Genomic DNA, 18,835 nt, shown 5'->3' with positions numbered 1-18,835 from the left:
CGGGCCTGAGGTTCGATTCCTTTAGGTCAGTGAGGTCATTTTACTTCACTCAACTCGGTAGTTGGTTAGGTTGGTATGGACAGCTGGCTTAGTTTTCCATAACGTTCCTGAACTGACCAAATGTGTCCACGTGTCCGTGTTCAAATTTACCCTCAACATAAGAGATTAGTGATAGAGAGAAGAGAGTAAAATGCAAATCTCAGATAATTTCTCTACTCAATTTGTATGAGATATATTTTACAAATGTTCAATACAATCTCTCTGGAGGATGGTGTACTGACAAGAGCATAAGGTATAAGGTATGGTATTGTGTATGAAGTTGATCTTTTTAAGGATAATAATTATGATATCCTTAAATCTTTTTTGAAATTACAATTATAAATATTGCATTAAAAACTAAAAATTAAATATTAGATCAAACAATCTAACTAAAATATAGAAAAACACACGACATTGACAAGGAGAAAAACATAATAAAGAATGCTCAAGTTTTATGAGGAAAAAAAGTCGGAGAAAGAGTAAGAAAAAGATCTTCATACACTTGCAGAACATAAATAATTATATGATTAAATTATAATTTTTTTTATAGAAAAAACCATATCTATTCTAACTCATTTTATATGATTAAATAATAAAAACAAAGAGGATGAGAGAGAAAATTTATATCTAAAGATAAAAAATATCCCAAAATAAATATAAAAATATTTAAATTAAAAGAGTAAAATAGGGAGTAAAAAATTCTCCCTATAACCCCTTCCCTAGATAACACAAAATTTAAAACTTTACATAAATACCATATTTTGTTTTGAATTCAAACTAAAATAACTACCACGTGAGGAAAAAAAAGTTAAATTTGTGACTTTTTTTCTTTTAAATAAACGTACCAATATTTTAAGAAATACATATAATACTTTTGTGATCTTAGTTTCCTCTTGAAATTAAAAAAGCAAAAAAGAATAGTAATTTCCTCTTAAAATTTTAAAACTAATTAAAAAATTTAACAAAAAGGTGTTTTCCAATCAATAAACCAGCTCCTAAACTTGACAAAATAAATAATCCATATAACACATAAATGTCCAAGATAAATGTATAACCTCCAAGGAAAAGCAAGAATAAGAGGTCTGAAATTTGGGAAATTTTCATTTGAGTGGGTGCTTTTTTTTTCTGTTCTTTTTAACACTTTATTTTAGGCCTCTAAACCAGTTTATTCAATTTTAATACTAAATTTTTAAAATATCTATTTTAGTGCTTTTTAACTTTGAAAAAGTTATAACATACTTATTCTTAAATTTTGAAATATCTATTTTAAATTTTAAATTCTTATAAAGCAAAGTATTTTGGTTCATGTTATTTTTTTTTTCCCTCAACCAACCTATGTGACTCCAATAATTATTCATGTCAACGCTTCAAAATACATATTATTTAACAGTCATTTTAATCCAAGTAATTACACTAAAATGAAAAGAAATTTTGTCATCTCTGATATAGAGGTAAAAAAAATAGAGAGATAGAAGGAAACTCCTCATAAAAAACAATATAACAGAAAATAAATAAATAAAAAGAGAAAAAAATGTTAAGGCAAAAGAAAAATTGAACAAGAAAAAAATTAAATAGAGAAAAGTTAAAATATATTTCTTAGAGATTAATATTAATACTATATCTATATCAATTAGATTTTGTTGATTTTTTATAATATTATAGAAATGTCGATATCGAACTGATTGATAAATAAAAATGTCGATGAAAATATTGCATACGGATGAATATTTAATACATTTCTCTATTTGCAGCATAATATTGTTATAAAATAAAATTAAACACAAATTTCCTATAGTTTTCGAATTTGTTATGTGGGATACAATAATAGAGGCCAAAATTTAAAACCTTGAACTTATGTGGGCTTTCAGAGGGTTTTCCATCACGACGGTCAACTCTTGCTTCTCCGATAGGTCAACGTCGTCTCCGTCGACGGCCTTCCACTCAAATCGCCAAACCAAATTAGCAACGAAATATTCCAAATGAAGCATCGCCACACCATACGCTGGACAAATCCTTCTCCCTGCTCCGAACGGCATCATTTTTATCTCCTTACTCCCTGTTACATCAAACGCCAACGCCGCCGCCGTTTCTTCTCCTTCCATGAACCTCTCCGGCTTGAACGCCGTCGGATCCTCCCACACTTGTGGATCCAGACCCATCTCCGCCACCATGAAATTTACCGTCCCATTCTTCGGAATCACATAATTCTCCAGATTCGTATCTTCTTTCACTGCGTGTGGCGGCACGAAATGCGTTGGTGGGTGTCTTCTTAATCCTTCTAAAACCACAGCTTTCAGATATGGAAGCTTCCCCAAATCTCCTTCCTTCACCTCCTCCCCTCCATTTCCCATAACCCCTTCGATTTCCGCGAAAAGCTTGTGTTGGATTTCAGGGTATTTCACCAAATTCGCCATTGTCCATTGCAACGCTATGGAGGTGGTATCCGTCCCAGCGGTGAGGAATTCGGAACATAAAGTGACCATTTCGCCATCCGTTAAGTTTCGATTTTCCTCGTCGGGGATCTTCAAATCGAGTAGCGTATCAACATACGAAACCACGAATTCCTCTTCTCCTTCAATTTCAGCGTCTCTGTTTTTCTGGGCTTCGATCAAAGGAATCAGAACATTCTCTTGATTTCTCTTCAATTGGAAAAACTCCTCCCAGCGCCTCCGGAGCAAAATCTTGGTCAATTTGGGCCACAAATTGAGGACCTCAAAACGCCTGAAATCCACAAGCATCGCGCGATGCACGTACTCGATCTCCTTGATTTTGGTTTCCTTGAGCTTATCCCCAAAGCACATCAGCACCAGCAAACAGAACATGGCGTACTGGAAATGATCGATTACAGAGACGGGGGAAAATCCCGATTCAGAGTGGGAGAGAAGGCGATTGATGAGAATATCCAAAACCCAATTGCGAGCTTCCCCGTAGGACGCGACCCGCGAAGGGTGGAGGATTTGGGAGGTGAGATTGCGGCGGAGGAGGCGCCAGAGAGGGCCGTAGGAGGCGGAATTGATGTTGTGCTGGTTGCTGGAGGCGATCTTTCTGACGGGAAGAGCCGGTGGGCGGTGGGCGAAGACAGCGCCGTTGAGGACGAGGGCGGCGTGGGCGATTGTGCGGTCGGCGATGAAGATGGCGGGGTGGGAGCCGACGCGGAGGGTGATGTGGGGCCGTATTTGGCGACGGCGGCGCGGAGGAGGGACTCCATTTGGAGAGGGGAGCGGCGGAGCCATAGGAGAGTGGTGAGGATGGGGAATGAAGGAGGGCCTGGCGGGAGCTTGTTGGAGCTTCGGAAGTGCCCAAAAATGGAGTTTACAAGAAAGCAGATACAGAGCGACACGATGACGATGAACCAAACCTCCATTTTATTTTTTTTCTTCTCTTCTCTGCTTTTAATTAATGAAATTACAAATCTTCTTCCTATGCAAAACTAGAATCAAATTTCGAATTCTTAATGAATTCTTCTTCTACTAGACAAATAAAACCTTTCATCCAAACCTTTTAGCGACTTTGTTTAAAACAAAATAGGTTTGAGGTTGAAGAAATGATTGAAAATGGTTAGAGGTTTCCAAGTACTTAAGCTCAATCAATTTCGAATAGTCAGATTTAGTTGACTTTGGATAAGACAAAATAGGTTTGAGATTCAAGAAATGATCGAAAATGGTTAAAGATTTCTAAGTAATTTTTTCCTTTTTTTGAGTACAGATTTCTAAGTAATTAATGGAACCTTAAAAGAGTCAAGTTCTTTTCGATTTATTCACAGAATTGTTAGGAACGTGTTTGGTTGCAATTTGTTAAACCTAATTTCTTTAAACCCTTGTTTGGTTGGTTGGATGAGTTTTAATTTTCTCCAAAAAGAAATTTATAAACTAATTATTTAATTAAAATTATAATTTAAATTATTTTACAGATGTCAATTTTCGTAAGAAATCAGGAAATACTATTTTAAGGATATATAAATATTTTTAATACATTTATCAATCTAATTTTATTTTTCAATGATAAATTTTAAAATAAATATTTTATTGATGCATGCAACTATGTTTATAGAGTTTAAACAAGATTATACAAAAGAGAAAATGTAATTTATTTAATTTTTCATTATTTACTATCTTACATTAATTCGATTATTTAATTATTCTAAAAAAATTTATTATTTAATTATCATCGGCATTATCATTAAGTTTCACTTTTTTTATTTATTTGATAATTACATTTTATTACAGAGTAAACACTTTCTTAATTATATTGATTTAAAAATTATTAACTTCAATATAAGTTAAAAGAAGATATAATTTGTTGGTGGTCAAAATCAGACTCGACACGTGTAAACACGAACTCGGTTCGAAGTAACCATATTTCGAAGCGGATCTAGTACATGTCGATGTGATCCATGCCGAGTTGAGATGAAGGGAAATACACATGCCGAACTAAGGAATCCGACGACCTGAGGGCTCGATAGCCATAACCGTCGGTCGTAACAGCCCTAACGGCTTTGTCTCCCCCGTCTGCCTATAAGAGGGGCACTCCAGTCCATTATTCAGGTACGCTATTTCCTAAACGACGTAAATATTTTGAACTCGCAATTAACTTGAACGTCGAAGTGTTTGTTCCTTGTGCAGGTAATTAGCTCGTGAGTACCTCGACTATTCATCCATGTCGGCTCATGATCCACTGTGAGTTCAGTGGGAAAACAACATCAACATAATTATTCCACCGATGGAAAAGAGAGAGAAGAGAAAAGATGAAAATTCTCTAAAAAAATATTCTATTTTGCACGTTCTTTCGCTTTTTTTTCCTTCCATTTCTTGATTTTTTTTTCTCACTCTCTAGTTACTTCTTGGCTCTCTCCTTTAAATTCTAGCTCATTTATCTCTTTTTTTTTCTCTCTCTCTTTAATTTGCTCTTTTCTGTATCAACAGCTCTTTTGTTTTTAAATCTCATTCGGATTACTGTGAATATTCGTCTTCTCCCTTATTCATCCTGTTATCTTCATAAACTATAAATTTTTTAAAGTAAAAATAATATGTTTACAAAATTAAATTTCAAGACCTTAATAGAAATTTTTTTTTATCTCGTTAGATTTTCATTTCATATCATATGAAATCTTAATAGAAATATTAGAAAATATATCAACTTCCTAGTAACAAACAAATTATAATATTTAAACAAATAAAGATTTAATATTATCTCAAAAATTGTCATCATGTCATAAAATATTTACAAATTTAATCTTGATAAAAAAAATAATAATAGTAGGAAAACATGAAAAAGTATTTATAAAGAATAATTTAGAAAATTAAAGATAAAGAGAGTAATATTACAAAAAAGAGAGATGAAGAATAACATAAAATAGAAGAGAAAATAGGTGAGCTACAGTCTCCCTAGTTGAACCAATGCCTCCCATTTTGAATACGGATACGATTGCAGGTTCCAGCTGCAGTCCGAATAAATGTGTTTGTTAAATTGCTTAATTTGAAAGCATGATTTGCCCTTTCAACCATTGGAGCGATAATTAGGGGTGTTCAAAAAAATTAACCATCCGAAGAATCCGAGTAATCCGACCCAAACTATAAGAGTTGGGTCATTATTTTTCCGAACCGAGTAGAACTATTTGGTTCGTGGATTTGACTATAAAAAAGTCGGGTCAAGCCGACCCGAACCAATGTTAAATTAATATATATATATATATATATATACACTTTTCTTAGATTTTCCCACCGGTTCCCACCCCATATGTTACGTTCAAAAAATAATAATAAAATAAAAAAGTTATATAATATATACCAATAATTATGTAATGGTATATGTTACATATATCTATATTCTAACAAATTTATTATAACATATGTGTAAAAACCGAACCTATCTATCGAAAGCTAATATTGATGGCCTCTGAAATTGAACGAAATGCATCTTTTTTGTTGGATGTGTGGATGCGACAAGAAACTTCCAGATACCAAAAAAAAACCCCAAATTTTCTAGAGATTAGTATGGATAGCCTATTTAGAAATCATAATTCCGTAAAAAGATGAAAAAGTATAGAATTTAACAATCTCTAATTAGATGGTGTCCTAAGATCCATCTCAATATTAAATAATTATTAAAATCTAAAATTAGTAAATTGGGAGGTCAAATCCGTGCTAATGATATTTCCAAAATTAAAAAAAAAATCTCAAAACCTCATTTTTGAAACTCACCCCTTTCTTCTTCCTCATTTTTCTTTTCTTCCTCCGACCCTCCGTTCCTCTTCTCCAACCCTTCATCGTTGTCTGTCTTCCTCTTCGGCCGGCTCCGCTTTTCTTTGTCGCAAGAGCATTTCGTCTGCGTTTATCCCCTTCGAAATGAGATTTCTGTCGGTCTTATTCTCCAGTCATTTCTGCCTGCTTTCGTCTCCGGTCGATGTATGCCTGCCTTCATCTTCGGTCGCCTCCGTTTTTCTCCATCACCAGAGCATTTCGTATTTGTTTATCCCGATCGAAAGGTTTGCATTCCAACGGTTATTTTTTTATTTTTGATTTCGTGTGAACTATTGTATATATGAAGATATATATTATAGTGAGTTTGATTATGATATATCTTATAACTTAACTTGTATATGCGGAATGCGGATATATACTATAGTGATTTTGAATGTATATATGCAGATATATAAGTGGATATATCTTATAACTCAGCTTGTATATATGCAGATATGCGGATATATATAGTGATTTTGAATGTATATATGCGGATATATAAGTTGATATATACGATGATTTTGAATAGATTTTTTTGAATATGCGCATGTATATTTATCGAGACTTCAAAAGATGTTTCTGTGATTTTGAATTGTCGTTGAAGGTTGAGCACCAGGAGTGAATTGAATTGAAGAAGGATTGTGATGATAATTTATGGAATTAAATCTTTTATATTTAAAAAAACAAATAACTATAATAAACGTAAGTATAATAAATAAAGGTAAAATCAAAATTACAATAAAATCTTAGAGGCAAAAATCTAAAATGTAAAATTAGAAAATTTTAAACAAATAAGTTTCTAAAATAGCTCAAAACACATTATCTTCCTAAACATGTTCATTTTAGACAAAAGTGAAAATTCTCGAGACTTTTAACTCATTTTTGTAAGTAGGTACTCTAAATTGTGGCCTACTTATTATGTACTTAATCCAAGATGAAACCATAATAAGTATTGTTGTAACGAGAGAGAGGTGGGGGAAAAGTTATTGCTTTTTATTTTCTTATGCTTCTTGCTCTTTACACTTTTCATAATTTTATTTGAATTTTTTACCTATTTTCTAAAAATACTTATCTGTCACCTCTTCGTAGCTTATTTTTTTACTCCATTTCATTCTGTACCATTATGAAATTACCAAAATATCAATGTTTTTCAAAAAGTAAAATTCTCCACCAATGTCTTAAAAACTCATGATTTCTTTTTAATTTGAATCTAATAGGAAGAAATCTCAACTTCTTAATTTGAATGAGGTAAATCTAATATAGAAAAAATCTGAAGAATTAATATGAAAGAAGAAAACTTTTACCGATAGTTATCTAAAAAAAACAAAACTCATAAAACGTCCGACATTGGCTACCCAAAAGAAACCACGAAAAAAAGATTAAAAAAAACACGGTGACAAAACAAGGAGGGCAGAGAAACAAACCAAAATCTAGCCACTATGAGAAGTTTCAAAAATACTAACCAGACAAAAACTTGGGGAAAAAGATCATCATTGTGAGATAATTTTTTTTAGTACAACGTGTGAAGATGGGGAATCGAATTCTTCGAAGATATATTTCAATTATCGATGCTATTCTAGTTACGTTACGAGATAATTAGGGATAATTAAAGAAAGAAACCTAGATCCACGATAAACCGAATAAATGCAAGATAATATTAGGGGAAAAAAATCTGAAATTGCATATATCTAGGATTGCGTAGTCCCGGGATATCATCAGTTCTATCATCCCAGGCCGCTCAGTCAAGGATTGTTCAATCCTGGGTCGGGATTCATGCAACTTCACGTCTTCTTTTTTTTTTTTTTTTTTTTTTTTTTTTTAAATTCTCATGAGCATTTATACAATCTTTCCCTTTTGAAATCAAATTCTTATGGAATCTTTTTTTTTTAATAAATCTAGACATTTATATAATCTTGAGTAGGGATTATGTAAATTTGATTTTTCATATTAAACGATTAAACATTTAAATATTTCATTATGTAGTTTCAACCATTTTATTTTATAGATAATTGTATTTGTAATTGATTTTTCAAATTAAAATTTTGAGATTTTTTTTCCAATTCATAATGGATTCTTCAAACTAAAAAGTTAATTTTTTTTTCCTGACAGATTCAAATTAAAAAGAGGGTGAATGGTGGAGAAATTTGCTTTTTTTTTTTTAGTAATTTTACGAGGGTAACAAGTGATAAGGGTCAAAAATTAGTTAGGAGGGGTTAGAAATCCAAATAGAAATAGAAATGTGTCAAAAATCCCAATTTCCCCTTTGCTTCTTGTCCTCTAAATTCTAGCCTCTTGTTTTCTTTTTGTTTTTTTACCCTCTTCTTTTTCTTTCCTTTCTCCTTTAATTTGCTCTATTTTGTATCTAGCTCTTTTTTTTTTCTAAACTCATTTAAAGTATTGTGAATGTTCATCACTTTCCTTCTTCATCTCGTTAGATCTTTATGAAATAGAAATATTATGAAATTTTAAGACTCAAAATAACGTGTTGTTATCGGGTTAATTTCATCGGAGAAATCTTAATAGAAATATGAAAAAAATATATATATAACAAGATTATTCAACTCCCTTGTATCAAACAAATTGTAATACTTAAACAAATAAAAAATTTTATTTTATTTCGAGAATAGTCATCTTGCCCTACAATTTTTTAAAATGTAATCTTGATAACAGAGAATATAGAAATTGTTGGAAAACAAAATAAAAACCCATTTTACACAGAATAATTTCGAAAAATAAAGATGAAGAGAGAGTTTAACTAAATAGAGATGAAAAGAGAGCCTAAATAGAGATGAGGAGAGAGCATAAAAACACGAAGAGCAAAAAAAAAAAATAGAGAAAAAAATGGATTTGAGAAACAAAATGAAGAACTAGACTCATTTAGCTACATGATAACTATGCTCGCTTGAATTAAATTTATTGACTTATTTATATTACATTAAAAAATTAATCTATTTTAGAAGAGAGAATAAAGATCATTCTAATAACAATCTAAGGATAAGAATAGAATAGTATTAGCTGTGGTAAATATGAATTTATAAAACTATCAAACAAACAAATGCATTTGTGTTAATTAATACACATGCATGCCTGTTTTGCAGCATAATATTGTAATAAAATAAAACAAAATACAAATTTCCTTCGGTTTTCAAAAATGGTTGTAAATAGAGACGAAAATAAGGCGAATTTAAAACCTTGAACTTACGTGGGCTTTGAGAGGCTTTTCCATCACGACGGTGAACTCTATCTTCTCCGACAGATCCACGTCGTCTCCGGCCACCGCCTTCCACTCAAATCGCCATACCAAATTCGCAATAAAATACTCCAAATGAAGCATCGCCACGCCAAGTCCTGGACAAATCCTCCTCCCTGTTCCGAACGGCATCATCTTTATCTCCTTACTCCCTGTTATATCAAACGCCGCCACCGTCCCCGTTTCTTCTTCCATGAACCTCTCCGGCTTGAACGCCAGCGGGTCCTCCCACACTTGTGGATCCAGACCCATCTCCCCCACCATGAAATTTACCATCCCATTCTTTGGAATCACATAGTTCTCCAGATTCGTGTCTTCTTTCACTGCGTGTGGCAGCACGAAATGCCCCGGTGGGTGTCTTCTTAGTCCTTCTAGAACCACGGCTTTCAGATATGGAAATTTCCCCAAATCTTCTTCCTTCACCTCCTCCTCTCCCTTTCCCATGACCCCTTCGATTTCCGCGAAAAGCTTGCGTTGGATTTCTGGGTATTTCACCAAATTCGCCATTATCCACTGCAGGGCCGTGGAGGTGGTATCGGTGCCGGCGTTGAGGAATTCGGCGCATAAAGTCACCATTTCGCTATTCGTTAGGCTTCTGTTTTCCTCCTCGGGGAGCTTCAAATCGAGGAGTGTATCCACGTACGACAACACGAATTCCTCTTCTCCTCCTCCTCCTTCAATTTGGGCGGCTCTGTTTTTCTGGGCTTTCCTTCTGGCCTCGATCAGAGGAATCAGGACTTTCTCTTGGTTTCTCCTCAATTCGAAAAACTCCTCCCACCGCTTTCGGAGGAAAATCTTGCTCAATGTGGGGCACAAATTGAGGACGCCGAAACGCCCAACTCGTAACAGCATGGATCGAATCGCTTTCTCCACCTCTCTGATCTGGGTTTCGTCAAGCTTATCCCCAAAGCACATCAGTACCAGCAAACAAAACATGGCGTATTGAAAATGCTGGACAACGTTAACAGGGGTTCCGGATTCAGAGTGGGAGAGAAGGCGATTGATGAGAATATCCAGAACCCACTTGCGAGCCCGACCGTAGGACCGGACCCGCGAAGGGTGGAGGATTTGGGAGGTGAGATTGCGGCGGAGGAGGCGCCAGAGAGGGCCGTAGGAGGCGGAATTGATGCTGTGCTGGTTGCTGGAGGCGATCTTGGTGATGGGAGGAGCCGGTGGGCGGTCGGCGAAGAGAGCGCCGTCGCGGACGAGGGCCTTGTGGGCGATTGAACGGTCGGCGATGTAGATGGCGGGGCGGGCGGCGATGCGGAGGGTGACGATGGGGCCGTATTTGGCGACGGCGGTGCGGAGGAGGGACTCCACTTCGAAAGGGGATCGGGCGAACGATCGGATATTGGTGATGATGGGGATTGAGGGAGGGCCCGGCGGGAGTTTGGTGGAGCTTCGAAATTGCCCAAAAATGGAGTTTAGAAGCGAGCAGATACAGAGCGAGATGAGGACGATGAACCAAACCTCCATTTTTTCTGTGATTTTTTTTTTCGTTTTCTTTTTCTTTTTTTCTTTTTCTAATTGATTCCAACGATAAACTCTCGTCCTTATAAACTCACAAATTATACAAATGGCATCAACACACGGCTTCACGGCTCCACGTTTTCCGTTTGATTTATGGTTTTTAAAAATGCTAGTACGAAACAGGTGCTTGAAATTATATAAACATAAATTTAAGGAAATAGTTAAAATTTTAGATATAATTGGGCTTTTTAGTTCTCAACATGTTTACCTCATCAAACCTTTTGTATTTTACATGTTTATTTAATAAAATCCACGTCTCAGTAATTTTCATCACCCACTAATCCAAAAAAATTGAGAAGTGTCAGGTAAGAATAAACAACTAAATACATATTTCTTATTACTTGAAAAAATTTGGTTAAAAAACACATTCGGTCTCTATACCTTTTTTATATTAACGATTTAGTCTCTGAACTTTTAAAAGCAACAATTTGGTTTCAGTACTTTGAAATTGATGATAATCCAGAATTTTAGGTTAAGGAGCACAAATGTATATAAACTTAATGTCAATTTCAAACTTGAATTTCTCATGTGTGTTGCTTAAATGGAGTACCAAATGAGTTTAGAAAAATTATTGAATTTTTTTTATCCTGAGTCAAATGAGTTAGAAAATATATTTTCTTGATATTAAATAATAGATAGGATTCGGACAAGAACAACATCATAGTTATAATTTCAAACTTGAATTTCTCATGTGTGTTGCTTAAATGGAGTACCAAATGAGTTAGAAAAATTATTGAATTTTTTTTTATCCTGAGTCAAATGAGTTAGAAAATATATTTTCTTGATATTAAATAATAGATAGGATTCGGACAAAAACAACATTATAGTTATAGTTAGTCTTCTAAACTTAAATTTGTAATCAAACTTAATTTAAGAAATTTGATTTTTATTAAATTAGTGGAATTTTTGTAGATTTTTTTCTATTGAATAAAGGGATAAATGTTATGACATTTGAGGTTACCAATTTAAATTTATTAAAATAAATACGTTCTACGATATAAATTTAATTAGAAATATTTTGTTAAAAAAACCTTAACGGGATATTAAAAGTTAAAATTATTTATTTTAATTGAAAAAATATATTTAAAAAATAAATTTTGATTAGATTCGATTACAGTAGAAAAAGTATATACTAAACAAACAAAGATAGGTTGAACAATAAAATATATTTAAAGATAAATTCAATAAAATTATATTAAAAGTACAAAAAGAAATTAAAAGTATATTCCAAAAATAGAAAATAAAAACATGTCCCTGGTGAGATTTGATCACAGGATCAGGAGGTTGGGCCAGGGAGACATAAATTCAATAAAAGTACAAAAATCAATTAAAAGTATATTTAAAAAACCATGCCCTCAAAGAAATTTGATCACAGGATTGGGGGAGGGCGCGAAGACACAAAGAGGTATACTAAATTATATTTAATTAATTTCAGGGGACACGTGCCCTCTAATCCTCACGTGGATTCACCCATACTTATCATTAAATATTATGTTATATTTAACAGAAATGTGAGGTGGTGGCTCACGTATAAATGTAAAGGGTCAACTATACATAATTATGGATTGGTTTAGGGTGGAGTCGGTTGAAACTAAACGGGGCTAGGACTTAAAAAAAATAAAAAGTAAGGAAGACACTATCATCCCCTCCAAAACCTCAACAATATTAAGGATTGAGCTACTCTTCTCATTGTGATTAGACTACTCCTCTTATTGCTAATAGGTTTTGAGATGAAATTCCATGAATATTAATAAACAACATCAATCACCACCTCTTCATCATCGATGTCGTCTAGAAGCTCATCTCCCTCGTGACTCTCCTCCTTTAGAATGTTTTCAATCATCAGTACAAAGTTGTGCAAATTCAGGTGTCGGAGAATATGAAATCCAAGCTTGAACCCACGAAGAAAGGGTGTGAGAGTCTACAAATGTTTAATGATATAAATTATGAGGCATTAATCAGATATGATACAATTCTAAATAAACGTGTTAGTTTAACATTTTCTTGCAGATATCCGACATTGTTAATGAATAAGTAGATTGCGATGGGTTATGTGGGCGAAGCCACTACTATTTATAAAGAAAGTAAATTGAAATAAAATAAAATAATGATAAATTCATGCAACCAATACCAAATAAATTAAAATCTAACAAAATCTTAAAACAAACCAAAAATTCAATTTTTAAGATTCGATTTTTAAATAAAATTTAACAATCTATTTAAAAACAAAATCTTAAAATATAAATTGAATTTAACATTAAATTTTTTTAATACAATGATACCTCCTCAAATATATTAATAAAAAGTAGAAAACAATAATTCAATGATGAAAAATTATTATGTGCAGAGTTAGAACACAAATCTAAATGTGATAAGTAAAGAATGAATTTTCAACGAAATTATCATTTTGTATATCAAAGTGGCAAATGAATGAGAGGTCGGTAAAGAAAAAATAAGTTGCGAGTGATTGTGGAAGTATCCGAACTCATCCTTCTCTGAGTTAAAAAGAGTGTATACCTCTTTCACATTTTCCGAAGTAAAAAATGAAAAATGAAAAATGAAAAATATAAACAATATTTATTTATGAAAAAAAAAAATGTTGAAGACTTGAACCCTTAAATTTGTCCGTAATCGATTGAGAATCTTCCATTTTGGCAAAACTCGAGCACGAGCCGCAGAGAAAATCGTCCTCTCGAAGACAACTTCAGTCATGGCGGACTTGTGCTGAGGTCTGATCTAACATTCTGCGTGCCGATCGTCAGCTGGCCCTAAATGCAACATAAGCGTCATCATTCAATAACTGGTAATGCTTTTTGTGACATCTTTTATAGTTCGTTTCCAGAAAGGAAAAAGCTTTTCTGCAATTAAGTTTCCATCAAGAACTGCATTAGCTGTGACACAACGAAGAGCCGATGTTGTCAATTAGAAGTTGAATCCATGGGAATTTAATTTGAAGTATCTTTGCTAAGAAATCGGTAATTTTATGACAGTAACAAAAAATATGGTAGGGTTATTTTGCAGCGACGGCTTCTTTGATTGATTTAACCTTTTTTTTTAACACCTTTGTTAATTTGCTTTTTGTGAAGCGTACTATAGAATCTGATCGCTTAGTTCTGAAGCTGTTTTAAGCTTCTATAGTTAGTAATTGGTACGTTCATGGTCTATTGCTAGATTGATTACTTATTGCAATATTGGGGTTTCAGAAAATTGAATCTCGAACTGGCTTTCATAATGCTTATACTGTTCTCTGAGAGGCAAAAGCAAGCAGAATTCAAAATTTTTGTTGTATTCCATAATCCTGATTCTGAATTTGAGGAAATGTCTGTTATTTTCTTTATTTTATCTTTGATTTTTTTTTATCCTTCGATTGGTCTTTTCTTCCTGTCCTTGCTGTCTCTGAGTTTTAATTTTGTGCTTTTCCTGTTCTATATAGGTTTTCTATTGCTTGAATTAGAATTTGGTATCTGGTCCAGCATTATACTGGCTGGACTTAAGTAGTGGAGGAGTGCATTTTATTGGCTAAGATTGGATGGATCTGACATGGCTGAGTGCCATTGTAGTTGGGGCCGGCTGCCTGGTTTTGGGATACTATATTGGTTCAAAGTATCCTCCTCGCATATTTTTCAAAGCCAAATTAGCCAAAAGCAACGAATCTAGTAGAAGTGGGAAGAAGGATAAGCCTAAAGAGGCACTTGAGATTGAAAGTTTGGCTGACATTCTCGATGACTTCAAGATGGTCTGTTTCTGTGTCTCTCTGTCTCTGTCTATCCATTTGAAAATATGGCTGACATTCACGATGACTTCAAGATGGTCTGTCTCTCTCTCGAAAAAATTAAATAACATTTTACTATATCTCTGCAGGTTTTGGTTGTGAGAAATGATTTGAAAATGGGCAAAGGAAAAATTGCTGCCCAGTGCAGGTATTTCTTACCAACTTGTGATTGCTCTTTCGTTATTTGATGTTTTGAATGCTAATAATCACGAAAACTTTAAATTTCCCTGTTGCTTTCCGAGTGTGGAAATACGAAGTTTGTTTTTGTTAAAAACAAATCGTAATAATTGGGCATATAGTGTTTTATAAGTTTATATTAGCTACCCAATGCAGCCACCTGGTGTAGTAAATTTCTGATAATGACTACAATAACATAATATTAATTACTATAATAAAGTTTAGTAAAATTTAGTTGTATAGATGCATATCAAATATCAGTGATTATAATGACATGTGAGGGTGAGGGGGAGAGGTTCAAGTGAAAGTTGTCATAATGCAAAACTTGGATGATAATGGTGATTCTAATTTTTTAAAATTACATGTTAAAATCAGGAAAATTATTGATGAATGGTATCTAAAAAGCTATAGCAAAGGTGCTAATGGGAAGAACTCTGTCAAGCTTAGACAAATTCTTGATGTCACTTTAATTGCAAATGAAACGGTGGAGGAAGAGAGATGTAAGAAAGAAAAAAAATTAGGTGATTCAAATAGATGTAGCAAAAGTCTACAATAAAGTGTGTCTATAATTTTTGGATAGAGTGTTGAAAGTATAGTAGGCTTGAGAAGGTGGATAAGAGGGTGCGTCATCAGTAGGTCTTCTTTCTAAGAAGAAAATAGAAGCTTCAATGGGATTGAGGCAAGAGATTACATATTCTAATGATGCAAACGAAGATGTTTCATTAGTATTACATAGATAGTTTGGATCATTATATGGATGAGAACCAAACTTCAATGTCTTGTTCTACCATCAAAAAGAACTCATATTACGTGATTGCAATTATCAGCAAACCTTGCGGCAGATATTTACTGAAAGGATCGCCTATGCAACACAATCATTTTAAATTACAATGTGAAAGGCCGAGTTTTCTTATTTTCTAATATGTGTATGACTAAATGTGTACTGCCTTATTACCTGTTTCGTAGTAAAATTATTGAGAATTGAGACTAGTAATCTAATTTTCTCAAACCTTTGCACCATTAACTTTCCAGTTTCTTAATGCTGTAAATTGGATTTGGACTAGTTTATAATCTACTTTACTTGCTTTTGTTAGTCACGCAACTTTGGGTCTCTATAAGAAGCTCCATCATCGTGCACCGAAAGCTTTGAATAGGTATGTATGTATGAACCGAACAGAATAGTTCTCCAGATATTAATGTGCATCGTGTACTTTGTTGTCTGCACATTTATTTGATTTTATTACATGTAGGTGGGAGATGTGTGCACAGCCCAAGGTGGTTCTGAAAATAGAGAGTGAGGAAGACATGCTAGTTTTGCAAGTAACAGTTCCACTATGATTTTCTTTCCTTAAAAATCTCTCCATGATTTTATAGTATCTAGACGATTTCTTTTTTGTGTGCACTTTGTGGTGCCATCAGTATCTGCCTTATTATGTCAAAAGAATATAACATTTACAGTTGGTTGATGTCTGTTAGTTTATATATATATATAATTCAATTTTGATTATGAGTGCAAGCGGGTCAATTTGGGTTACTTTCTTGCTGAAACCAATATTTTTGCAAACCGATTAAAACAAAACCGAACTCACTATTTTTTATTTTATACTTTAGAAGACCGAACAAATCAACAAGCTTACTTCAAACCAACCAAACGGTCTGGTTGATTGGTTTTTTTCTTTCAATTTTTGGTTGTACCCCTACCTCTAGGCTCTAATGCCCTTCATATTTATTAAGACATTTGTTCTTTTACCCCCCTTCCCTCTTTTGTAGAATGCTCATTTCATCAGATCTTATTTTTCTTGCTGACTTTACTTAGTCGGCCATAAAATTTCAAAGAGGATAGTATTTTGAAATTTTCTCGTGTCGGATAGTCATCTATGTAGTTAATATCATTGGCAAAGAGGGGAGATGGAGAAAAATTGACTGTTTAATTCTTGGTACTTTTGGCCCTTGATCTTGGTTCTTTTATTTTTCAAATTTATATGTTTTCTTGTTCATCAGGAGAGGGCAAAATCATTGAAGTTACCAACCCATATTACCATTGATGCTGGAAGAACTCAGATTGCTCCAAGTAAGTTCTACAAAATTCACTTAAATTCATCACTTTTTCCATAGCAAATTTATCAAGTTCACTAAGTTCTGCAATTCCGTTCTTCCAGATTCAAGAACGGTGATGGCAGTACTCGGTGAGTGGCTTTTTTCCATGTATCATTTATATAATCAAAGAGTCTTTTCATTGTCGCCTATACAATTTAAGCATTCCTTTTTAGCAAAATATCTCGTGCGTATAAAATTCCTTTGGCCCCTCCCTTTTTGTTCTTGCCTCATTTTTTCGTCGGCTGGTGTATCTACTAAACAGTACCATTGTGGTGCATTCCAACTGAAATTAATTAAACTAATTAGGTTCACCTAATGAACGTATTAGTAGTAGTGCATAGTTGAATACACTTCTCATTTCACAATATGCAGGTCCCGTTGAAGTGGTTGATGATGTAACTGGTGGGTTGAAACTCTTGTAGTTCCTGAACTCTCGCCTGTGATCAGCCCAGACTTCTTCAAGACTTCAGTTTTGTAGCAGAAGGCTCTGCAAAATCCAGCCATGCTTGGACCATCTACACTGTACGAAATCGATCTATGCGAAGCTCGAACAATCATGGTACTGAATACTTATCACCATTTCTGATCTATGCGAAGCTCGAACAATCATGGTACTGAATACTTATCACCATTTCTGATAATGACGACAATGACACTAATATGAATTAACTTATTTATTATATAATCGAGTCTGATTATATATAGCAGAACAGTTGGAAAGTTCTTGGATTTCCTCGTTTTAGGACTACTCGGTTCAAACCCGCATAAAGATTTTAGTTTCACAGATTGTTCTCATCTAACTTGTTTCTGTTGCATCGTCTTAAATGTTATTTGGATTTAGGCTAGCCTAATAAAGACTTTTTGGTTTTATGACAATTGAAAAGGTAGGTTTAAAAATACTAATATGACTTTTTGGTTTTGTGCTTATTCTTTATTATTTATTCAACTTGATCGATTGAGAGTAAACCATAATCGAACTTGAGAAGGTAGGTTAAAAAATACTAGATTAAAGGATATAAAATTAATTAAGTTGATTGAGAGATGACTTATCTGAGTTTGTCAAATTTTATGGGTAGAACAATAGAGAGGAAGGTTGCTAAAAAAGACAGAGATAACACTCTTTATAACTACGACCCATGAAGAGACAATGAGTAGAGTTTACAACTTCTGGTGGGAGATATATAACAATTATCGCTTATGCTCGTTTGGAAAGAAGTAGAGTTAGTCGTCATTGTTGGTTACTCAAATTTACATAAGTTAATGTAGTCGTTAGCATGCTATTAGGATGGAAATTAATCAAAGTGGAAGGTTTAGGGACTAAAATAAAATTTTTAAATATACAAATGAACAAAACCTCGAAACTATTGGGACAAAAATAATATTTAACCAATAATTAATATCTTAGATAAATAGGTAAAAAGTAAAGCCAAAACTTAATCGAAACCCACAGTTACAGAAGAATCTCAATTCTCAACGGTCGTGTGTCGTTAAGCTGCTAGGGCGTTTGCCACATTTCTTCAAACGTCGTCACTCTGTAGGCCAGCTTTAGGGCTTAAGACTTGCATTTCTTGGATTTTCATCGCCATAGCGCTTTTTTTTCCACAGTTTCGATACCACTTGTTTCTGCCAAGTGCTGAGGAACTTTTCCCCACTGTACCCATTTCCCTCATCTAAGAATTGTTTCCTCGTTAATTTTCTTCATATTTCCTTATTTTGGTATTCCAAACCCTA

General features: G+C 33.7%; 2 protein-coding genes and 1 pseudogene across 4 annotated transcripts; 1 reads left to right on the top strand and 2 right to left on the bottom strand.

Annotated features, from left to right (window-relative positions):
* Positions 1 to 1,741: 1,741 nt before the first annotated feature.
* Positions 1,742 to 3,651, bottom strand: LOC111017171 (cytochrome P450 89A2 pseudogene; annotated as a pseudogene).
* Positions 3,652 to 9,383: 5,732 nt separating this feature from the next.
* On the bottom strand, positions 9,384 to 11,078 carry LOC111017152 (cytochrome P450 89A2). The gene has a single exon (XM_022292834.2). The coding sequence runs from the start codon at positions 11,002 to 11,004 to the stop codon at positions 9,463 to 9,465; it is 1,542 nt and encodes a 513-aa protein (XP_022148526.1). The 5' UTR covers positions 11,005 to 11,078; the 3' UTR covers positions 9,384 to 9,462.
* Positions 11,079 to 13,675: 2,597 nt separating this feature from the next.
* Positions 13,676 to 17,888, top strand: LOC111017259 (uncharacterized). Of its 3 annotated transcripts, none has more exons than XM_022292961.2 (8): positions 13,676 to 13,861; positions 14,619 to 14,794; positions 14,920 to 14,978; positions 16,102 to 16,161; positions 16,258 to 16,327; positions 17,009 to 17,078; positions 17,167 to 17,193; positions 17,477 to 17,888. In XM_022292961.2, exons 1-8 carry the CDS (start codon positions 13,831 to 13,833, stop codon positions 17,524 to 17,526), a joined length of 543 nt encoding a protein of 180 aa, XP_022148653.1. In that variant the 5' UTR covers positions 13,676 to 13,830; the 3' UTR covers positions 17,527 to 17,888. The 3 variants fall into 3 exon arrangements, with proteins under 3 accessions (XP_022148653.1, XP_022148654.1, XP_022148652.1); XM_022292960.2 differs by having other exon boundaries at positions 13,694 to 13,861; positions 14,492 to 14,794; XM_022292962.2 differs by lacking the exon at positions 17,167 to 17,193 and having other exon boundaries at positions 13,690 to 13,861; positions 14,492 to 14,794.
* The last annotated feature ends 947 nt before the right edge of the window (positions 17,889 to 18,835 follow it).

This window comes from Momordica charantia (assembly GCF_013281855.1).
Source record: "Momordica charantia cultivar OHB3-1 chromosome 2 unlocalized genomic scaffold, Mcharantia_2.0 BLBB01000002.1, whole genome shotgun sequence".
Classification (NCBI taxonomy): Eukaryota; Viridiplantae; Streptophyta; class Magnoliopsida; order Cucurbitales; family Cucurbitaceae; genus Momordica; species Momordica charantia.
This window is presented reverse-complemented; position numbering and strand designations above follow the sequence as displayed.

Excerpts from the sequence above, each read along its gene's own strand:
- LOC111017152 (XM_022292834.2), bottom strand. The coding sequence starts at position 11,004 with ATGGAGGTTTGGTTCATCGTCCTCATCTCGCTCTGTATCTGCTCGCTT.
- LOC111017259 (XM_022292961.2), top strand. The coding sequence starts at position 13,831 with ATGCAACATAAGCGTCATCATTCAATAACTG. Across the intron at positions 14,795-14,919 it reads TTCTCGATGACTTCAAGATG|GTTTTGGTTGTGAGAAATGA; the intron begins GTCTGTTTCTGT and ends ATATCTCTGCAG. Across the intron at positions 17,079-17,166 it reads AAGAACTCAGATTGCTCCAA|ATTCAAGAACGGTGATGGCA; the intron begins GTAAGTTCTACA and ends CCGTTCTTCCAG.